Genomic DNA, 10000 nt, shown 5'->3' on the forward strand with positions numbered 1-10000 from the left:
CCAAAGCGTGATAAAAGCCCACAGAGACGAGACAAATGGCTCGCAGCTTTACACCGGGAAAACGAGGACGGTTCTCACTGGAGTCCCCCAAAGTCCCGGGTCGTGTGTTCGGATCACTTCGTTTCTGGTAAATATAAGGAACAAAAATCCACCTTCTTAACCACAACTTGGCTATACGTCCGTGCTAATGTTGTACTTGTTGAATTTGTACCTTATAACGTTCGACAGCTGAAGTTGTTGTTGTACAAAAATAACATGCGGTATATACTATATAGTCTATAGCCTAGCTAGCTATTTTCGAAAACCGGACAACGAGAGGATACCAAAGGCAGCGTTAAGATGGACACCACCGGGAAAACGTAAGCCAGGGCGGCCAAAGAACACCTGGCGAAGAACAGTTGAAGGGGAGCTGAAAGAGATGAAGCTTACATGGGGCGAGGCACAGAGACGAACACAGCAGCGAGATGAATGGCGTCGAGTCGTCGAAGCCTTATTTCCCATCCGGGAAGAAGAGGATTAAGTTAAGTAAGTAATATACTATATAGTCTATAGCCTAGCTAGCTATTTTCGAAAACCGGTTTCGTTATACACTAACACTTGATCTTGTTGTTGATAACTTCCGCGTCTCTTTCTTAGTAGCGCGCAGGCTAAGCTAACTAGCAAGCTAAGCTAAGCCTGAGAAGCTTTAAAGTTCACTGAGACGAGTCTGACGCAAATAATACATTTTCGTTTTTTCACACGATATGCGAATAAGTAAAAATGCGTCAATGAAGGATTTAACGCCGACTTCCAAGCCACAACGCTCGTTAAATGCTTTTTCTGTCAATGCTGTGAGCTGGTTTGTTTTCAACGAATTCCCGGTTGCTAGGGGATTGGTAGGCGGAAGTGACGTAGGTCCGCCCTCACCCATAACTTTCTCCGACTTTCTAGGACGTGTTTTATGCCACTTCTTTTTCTGTCTCATTTTGTCCACCAAACTTTTAACTTTGTGCATGAATGCACAAAGGTGAGTTTTGTTGATGTTATTGACTTGTGTGGAGTGCTAATCAGACATATTTGGTCACTGCATGACTGCAAGCTAATCGATGCTAACATGCTATTTTGGCTAGCGATATGTACATATTGCATCATTATGCCTCATTTGTAGCTATATTTGAGGTCATTTAGTTTCCTTTAAGTCCTCTTAATTAAATGTATATCTCATGACACACTATCTGTATGTAATATGGCTTTTAATTTATTGCGGCTCCAGACAGATTTTGTTTTTGTATTTTTGGTCCAATATGGCTCTTTCAACATTTTGGGTTGCCGACCCCTGCCCTAGCTTAAAGCTCCAATTACTTCACATCAGATATTCTGTTTTGAAAATTTTGGGGCAAAGATATTGCCATAAAACTCCATGTATGACTTACTTTTAACCCTTTAATGGCTGAGACCTTGAACAAAATGGAGGATGGTTTTGAAAATGAAAAAAAATCCTAACGCCTCCTTTTCTTTGGCAGCACCAGAAGAGGCAGCACAAGCTGGAGAGCAGAGTGGTCTTCAGCAGCATGACGGAGAACCCGCAGAGCGAGGTTGCCCAGGAGAAAGGCGACTCGGCGCCAGCCAGCCCCCCAGAGACCGAGCCGCAGGTCCAGCCTGAAAAAGAAGACTCCTCGCCGCCGCCCTCCAACCGCTTCGCCCTCCTGTCCGGGACGCAGCGCCCCGACAGCTGGCAGGAAGACGAGGACGACATGGACGCCCAGCTGGTGGGCGAGATGGAGAAGATCAGCTTGAACGAGGCCTTCATCGACTCGGACGCCATGGAGACGTGCGCGGAGAGCGAGGACGACATGCCGGAGGAGGCCAAGGAATACACGGTGGTCAACCAGGACCCGGACCTGGCCTTCCAGACTCTGGCCAGCAGGCCGGCTCCAGACCAGCAGGAGTGCTCGGTGGAGTCGTGTCTGTTCCACTTCACGCAGGAGGAGACCCTGAGCCACAACAACAGCCTGCTGTGTGTCACCTGCAGGGACAAAGCTGCAGGTAGAACCTCAATTGTCAGCGCGCCTGACTGGCGGAGAGTCACCTTCTGCTTCCTGTCCAGGCTCCAAGAAGGTCTACACTGAGGCCTTGAAGCAAATGCTGATCTCCTCTCCTCCGCCTGTGCTGACGCTGCACCTGAAGAGATTTCAACAGGTGATGATGATGATTGCCACTTTTCATGTGCAGTGTTTACTCCTAGAATAACTACAGTATATGTAAGTTAAATCCTCCCTGTGTTGTGTAGAATAACTACAGTATATGTAAGTTAAATCCTCCCTGAGTTGTGTCGAATAACTACAGTATATGTAAGTTAAATCCTCCCTGTGTTGTGTAGAATAACTACAGTATATGTAAGTTAAATCCTCCCTGTGTTGTGTAGAATAACTACAGTATATGTAAGTTACATCCTCCCTGTGTTGTGCAGAATAACTACAGTATATGTAAGTTAAATCCTCCCTGTGTTGTGTAGAATGGCTACAGTATATGTAAGTTACATCCTCCCTGTGTTGTGCAGAATAACTACAGTATATGTAAGTTAAATCCTCCCTGTGTTGTGTAGAATGGCTACAGTATATGTAAGTTAAATCCTCCCTGTGTTGTGTAGAATGGCTACAGTATATGTAAGTTAAATCCTCCCTGTGTTGTGTAGAATAACGACAGTATATGTAAGTTAAATCCTCCCTGTGTTGTGTAGAATAACTACAGTATATGTAAGTTAAATCCTCTCTGTGTTGTGTAGAATGGCTACAGTATATGTAAGTTAAATCCTCCCTGTGTTGTGTAGAATGGCTACAGTATATGTAAGTTAAATCCTCTCTGTGTTGTGTAGAATGGCTACAGTATATGTAAGTTAAATCCTCCCTGTGTTGTGTAGAATAACGACAGTATATGTAAGTTAAATCCTCCCCGTGTTGTGTAGAATAACTACAGTATATGTAAGTTAAATCCTCCCCGTGTTGTGTAGAATGGCTACAGTATATGTAAGTTAAATCCTCCCTGTGTTGTGTAGAATAACTACAGTATATGTAAGTTTAATCCTCCTTGTGTTGTGTAGAATAACTACAGTATATGTAAGTTAAATCCTCCCTGTGTTGTGTAGAATGACTACAGTGTATGTAAGTTATATCCTCCTTGTGTTGTGTAGAATAACTACAGTATATGTAAGTTAAGTCCTCCCTGTGTTGTGTAGAATGGCTACAGTATATGTAAGTTAAATCCTCCCGGTGTTGTGTAGAATAACTACAGTATATGTAAGTTATATCCTCCTTGTGTTGTGTAGAATGGCTACAGTATATGTAAGTTAAATCCTCCCTGTCTTGTGTAGAATAACTACAGTATATGTAAGTTAAATCCTCCCTGTGTTGTGTAGAATAACTACAGTATATGTAAGTTAAATCCTCCCTGAGTTGTGTAGAATAACTACAGTATATGTAAGTTAAATCCTCCCTGTGTTGCGTAGAATAACTACAGTATATGTAAGTTAAATCCTCCCTGTGTTGTGTAGAATAACTACAGTATATGTAAGTTACATCCTCCCTGTGTTGTGCAGAATAACTACAGTATATGTAAGTTACATCCTCCCTGTGTTGTGCAGAATAACTACAGTACATGTAAGTTAAATCCTCCCTGTGTTGTGTAGAATGGCTACAGTATATGTAAGTTAAATCCTCCCTGTGTTGTGTAGAATGGCTACAGTATATGTTAGTTAAATCCTCCCTGTGTTGTGTAGAATGGCTACAGTATATGTAAGTTAAATCCTCCCTGTGTTGTGTAGAATAACGACAGTATATGTAAGTTAAATCCTCCCTGTGTTGTGTAGAATAACTACAGTATATGTAAGTTAAATCCTCCCTGTGTTGTGTAGAATAACTACAGTACATGTAAGTTAAATCCTCCCTGTGTTGTGTAGAATAACTACAGTATATGTAAGTTAAATCCTCCCTGTGTTGTGTAGAATAACTACTGTATATGTAAGTTAAATCCTCCCTGTGTTGTGTAGAATAACTACAGTATATGTAAGTTAAATCCTCTCTGTGTTGTGTAGAATGGCTACAGTATATGTAAGTTAAATCCTCCCTGTGTTGTGTAGATTGGCTACAGTATATGTAAGTTAAATCCTCCCTGTGTTGTGTAGAATGGCTACAGTATATGTAAGTTAAATCCTCCCTGTGTTGTGTAGAATAACGACAGTATATGTAAGTTAAATCCTCCCCGTGTTGTGTAGAATAACTACAGTATCTGTAAGTTAAATCCTCCCTGTGTTGTGTAGAATGGCCACAGTATATGTAAGTTAAATCCTCCCTGTGTTGTGTAGAATAACTACAGTATATGTAAGTTAAATCCTCCCTGTGTTGTGTAGAATAACTACAGTATATGTAAGTTAAATCCTCCCTGTGTTGTGTAGAATGACTACAGTGTATGTAAGTTATATCCTCCTTGTGTTGTGTAGAATGGCTACAGCATATGTAAGTTAAATCCTCCCTGTGTTGTGTAGAATGGCTACAGTATATGTAAGTTAAATCCTCCCTGTGTTGTGTAGAATGGCTACAGTATATGTAAGTTAAATCCTCCCTGTGTTGTGTAGAATAACTACAGTATATGTAAGTTATATCCTCCTTGTGTTGTGTAGAATGACTACAGTATATGTAAGTTATATCCTCCTTGTGTTGTGTAGAATGGCTACAGTATATGTAAGTTATATCCTCCTTGTGTTGTGTAGAAAGGCTACAGTATATGTAAGTTACATCCTCCTTGTGTTGTGTAGAATGGCTACAGTATATGTAAGTTATATCCTCCTTGTGTTGTGTAGAATAACTACAGTATATGTAAGTTAAATCCTCCCTGTGTTGTGTAGAATAACTACAGTATATATAAGTTAAATCCTCCCTGTGTTGTGTAGAATAACTACAGTATATATAAGTTAAGTCCTCCCTGTGTTGTGTAGAATAACTACAGTATATGTAAGTTAAGTCCTCCCTGTGTTGTGTAGAATGACTACAGTATATGTAAGTTAAATCCTCCCTGTGTTGTGTAGAATAACTACAGTATATGTAAGTTATATCCTCCTTGTGTTGTGTGGAATGGCTACAGTATATGTAAGTTAAATCCTCCCTGTGTTGTGTAGAATAACTACAGTATATGTAAGTTAAATCTTCCCTGTGTTGTGTAGAATAACTACAGTATATGTAAGTTAAATCCTCCCTGAGTTGTGTCGAATAACTACAGTATATGTAAGTTAAATCCTCCCTGTGTTGTGTAGAATAACTACAGTATATGTAAGTTAAATCCTCCCTGTGTTGTGTAGAATAACTACAGTATATGTAAGTTACATCCTCCCTGTGTTGTGCAGAATAACTACAGTATATGTAAGTTAAATCCTCCCTGTGTTGTGTAGAATGGCTACAGTATATGTAAGTTACATCCTCCCTGTGTTGTGCAGAATAACTACAGTATATGTAAGTTAAATCCTCCCTGTGTTGTGTAGAATGGCTACAGTATATGTAAGTTAAATCCTCCCTGTGTTGTGTAGAATGGCTACAGTATATGTAAGTTAAATGCTCCCTGTGTTGTGTAGAATAACGACAATATATGTAAGTTAAATCCTCCCTGTGTTGTGTAGAATAACTACAGTATATGTAAGTTAAATCCTCTCTGTGTTGTGTAGAATGGCTACAGTATATGTAAGTTAAATCCTCCCTGTGTTGTGTAGAATGGCTACAGTATATGTAAGTTACATCCTCCCTGTGTTGTGCAGAATAACTACAGTATATGTAAGTTAAATCCTCCCTGTGTTGTGTAGAATGGCTACAGTATATGTAAGTTAAATCCTCCCTGTGTTGTGTAGAATGGCTACAGTATATGTAAGTTAAATGCTCCCTGTGTTGTGTAGAATAACGACAATATATGTAAGTTAAATCCTCCCTGTGTTGTGTAGAATAACTACAGTATATGTAAGTTAAATCCTCTCTGTGTTGTGTAGAATGGCTACAGTATATGTAAGTTAAATCCTCCCTGTGTTGTGTAGAATGGCTACAGTATATGTAAGTTAAATCCTCCCTGTGTTGTGTAGAATGGCTACAGTATATGTAAGTTAAATCCTCCCTGTGTTGTGTAGAATAACGACAGTATATGTAAGTTAAATCCTCCCTGTGTTGTGTAGAATAACTACAGTATATGTAAGTTAAATCCTCCCTGTGTTGTGTAGAATGGCTACAGTATATGTAAGTTAAATCCTCCCTGTGTTGTGTAGAATAACTACAGTATATGTAAGTTTAATCCTCCCTGTGTTGTGTAGAATAACTACAGTATATGTAAGTTAAATCCTCCCTGTGTTGTGTAGAATGACTACAGTGTATGTAAGTTATATCCTCCTTGTGTTGTGTAGAATAACTACAGTATATGTAAGTTAAGTCCTCCCTGTGTTGTGTAGAATGGCTACAGTATATGTAAGTTAAATCCTCCCGGTGTTGTGTAGAATAACTACAGTATATGTAAGTTATATCCTCCTTGTGTTGTGTAGAATGGCTACAGTATATGTAAGTTAAATCCTCCCTGTCTTGTGTAGAATAACTACAGTATATGTAAGTTAAATCCTCCCTGTGTTGTGTAGAATAACTACAGTATATGTAAGTTAAATCCTCCCTGAGTTGTGTAGAATAACTACAGTATATATAAGTTAAATCCTCCCTGTGTTGCGTAGAATAACTACAGTATATGTAAGTTAAATCCTCCCTGTGTTGTGTAGAATAACTACAGTATATGTAAGTTACATCCTCCCTGTGTTGTGCAGAATAACTACAGTATATGTAAGTTACATCCTCCCTGTGTTGTGCAGAATAACTACAGTATATGTAAGTTAAATCCTCCCTGTGTTGTGTAGAATGGCTACAGTATATGTAAGTTAAATCCTCCCTGTGTTGTGTAGAATGGCTACAGTATATGTTAGTTAAATCCTCCCTGTGTTGTGTAGAATGGCTACAGTATATGTAAGTTAAATCCTCCTGTGTTGTGTAGAATAACGACAGTATATGTAAGTTAAATCCTCCTGTGTTGTGTAGAATAACTACAGTATATGTAAGTTCAATCCTCCCTGTGTTGTGTAGAATAACTACAGTACATGTAAGTTAAATCCTCCCTGTGTTGTGTAGAATAACTACAGTATATGTAAGTTAAATCCTCCCTGTGTTGTGTAGAATAACTACTGTATATGTAAGTTAAATCCTCCCTGTGTTGTGTAGAATAACTACAGTATATGTAAGTTAAATCCTCTCTGTGTTGTGTAGAATGGCTACAGTATATGTAAGTTAAATCCTCCCTGTGTTGTGTAGATTGGCTACAGTATATGTAAGTTAAATCCTCCCTGTGTTGTGTAGAATGGCTACAGTATATGTAAGTTAAATCCTCCCTGTGTTGTGTAGAATAACGACAGTATATGTAAGTTAAATCCTCCCGTGTTGTGTAGAATAACTACAGTATCTGTAAGTTAAATCCTCCCTGTGTTGTGTAGAATGGCTACAGTATATGTAAGTTAAATCCTCCCTGTGTTGTGTAGAATAACTACAGTATATGTAAGTTAAATCCTCCCTGTGTTGTGTAGAATAACTACAGTATATGTAAGTTAAATCCTCCCTGTGTTGTGTAGAATGACTACAGTGTATGTAAGTTATATCCTCCTTGTGTTGTGTAGAATGGCTACAGTATATGTAAGTTAAATCTCCCTGTGTTGTGTAGAATGGCTACAGTATATGTAAGTTAAATCCTCCCTGTGTTGTGTAGAATGGCTACAGTATATGTAAGTTAAATCCTCCCTGTGTTGTGTAGAATAACTACAGTATATGTAAGTTATATCCTCCTTGTGTTGTGTAGAATGACTACAGTATATGTAAGTTATATCCTCCTTGTGTTGTGTAGAATGGCTACAGTATATGTAAGTTATATCCTCCTTGTGTTGTGTAGAAAGGCTACAGTATATGTAAGTTACATCCTCCTTGTGTTGTGTAGAATGGCTACAGTATATGTAAGTTATATCCTCCTTGTGTTGTGTAGAATAACTACAGTATATGTAAGTTAAATCCTCCCTGTGTTGTGTAGAATAACTACAGTATATGTAAGTTAAATCCTCCCTGTGTTGTGTATAATAACTACAGTATATGTAAGTTAAATCCTCCCTGTGTTGTGTAGAATAACTACAGTATATGTAAGTTAAATCCTCCCTGTGTTGTGTAGAATAACTACAGTATATGTAAGTTAAATCCTCCCTGTGTTGTGTAGAATAACTACAGTATATGTAAGTTACATCCTCCCTGTGTTGTGTAGAATAACTACAGTATATGTAAGTTAAATCCTCCCTGTGTTGTGTAGAATGGCTACAGTATATGTAAGTTAAATCCTCCCTGTGTTGTGTAGAATGGCTACAGTATATGTAAGTTATATCCTCCTTGTGTTGTGTAGAATAACTACAGTATATGTAAGTTAAGTCCTCCCTGTGTTGTGTAGAATAACTACAGTATATGTAAGTTAAATCCTCCCTGTGTTATGTAGAATAACTACAGTATATGTAAGTTAAATCCTCCCTGTGTTGTGTAGAATAACTACAGTTTATGTAAGTTACATCCTCCCTGTGTTGTGTAGAATAACTACAGTATATGTAAGTTAAATCCTCCCTGTGTTGTGTAGAATGGCTACAGTATATGTAAGTTAAATCCTCCTGTGTTGTGTAGAATGGCTACAGTATATGTAAGTTAAATCCTCTCTGTGTTGTGTAGAATGGCTACAGTATATGTAAGGTGAACCGACACGTGCCCTTCCCCCTCCTTCTGGACATCGCACCTTTCTGTGCCCTCAAATGTAAGGTAAATAAGACATGCCTTCATCCATCACACTTGGCCTCATGTTATATATGTATATATAGATGTATGTATGTGTATGTATGTATGTGTATATATATATATATATATATATGTATATATATATATGTATGTATGTATGTATGTATGTATGTATGTATGTATGTATGTATGTATGTATGTATATGTGTGTATGTATGTATGTGTATGTGTGTATGTATGTATGTGTATGTATGTATGTATATGTGTGTGTATGTATATGTTTTTATATATATGTGTGTGTGTGTATATATAGGTATATATATATATTAGGGCTGGGAATCTTTGGGTGTCCCACGATTCGATTCAAAATCGATTCTAGGGGTCACGATTCGATTCAAAATCGATTTTTTTTTTTCAATTCAAAACGATTCTCGATTCAAAAACGATTTTTTTAAAAAAAAATTTTTTTTTTTTTTTAAACAATACACAACAATACCATAATAATGCAATACAATTTAATTTTGGAGTTCTGAACTTTTAATTTCTTGCAGTGTTTATTAAGTGGTAATATGTCACATTTGTCCCAATGGACTTTATACCCTGATAAACAGCCATATTCAGTGATGAAATTATTGATATAGTGAAGAGAGGAGTTAACATGTGACCGGTAGAGAATGATGTCATCACAATACATCGATAGCTTATTATACTGAGAGACAATTTTTATACCATGAATATTATTTTCACTTCTTATTTTTGCAGCTAGGTGTTCAATAACCAAATGAAATAATAATCCAGATGCAGGACATCCCTGTTTTACTCCTCTTTTTAACGAAAAAGGTTCTGAAATATGATTATTGGTTTTGACTGATGCCATGGGCCTTGTATAAAGCATCTTAATCCATTGTATACAATTATCTCCAAATCCAAATTTACGTCATGTGCAAAACATAAATGAGCAGTTTATGCGGTGGAATGCCTTCTCCGCATCAACACTACATACTGCTGTGGAGTAAGGGAGACTTCTCGCATAATAGATAACATTAAACAATTTCCTTGTATTGTCTGAAGATTGTCGACCTTCCATGAAGCCAGTTTGGTCAGTATGAATTAATTTTCCTATTACATTTGATAATCGTGTGGGTAAG

The 10000-nt window shown here is 37.8% G+C and overlaps 1 protein-coding gene across 5 annotated transcripts in view; it reads left to right on the plus strand.

Moving 5' to 3' along the window:
• The window catches only part of usp16 (ubiquitin specific peptidase 16), a 62856-nt gene that overhangs the window by 49863 nt on the left and 2993 nt on the right, over nt 1-10000 (plus strand). For 4 of the 5 annotated variants that reach the window (XM_062060933.1, XM_062060932.1, XM_062060935.1 and 1 more), the window contains 3 exons: nt 1503-2025; nt 2087-2178; nt 8790-8876. In XM_062060933.1, coding sequence (XP_061916917.1) covers nt 1503-2025; nt 2087-2178; nt 8790-8876 — 702 coding nt within the window. The remainder of the gene's footprint in view (nt 1-1502; nt 2026-2086; nt 2179-8789; nt 8877-10000) is intronic. The other variant, XM_062060934.1, reaches the window with a different exon arrangement.

Source organism: Entelurus aequoreus, linkage group LG10 (assembly GCF_033978785.1).
Source record: "Entelurus aequoreus isolate RoL-2023_Sb linkage group LG10, RoL_Eaeq_v1.1, whole genome shotgun sequence".
Lineage (NCBI taxonomy): Eukaryota > Metazoa > Chordata > Actinopteri > Syngnathiformes > Syngnathidae > Entelurus > Entelurus aequoreus.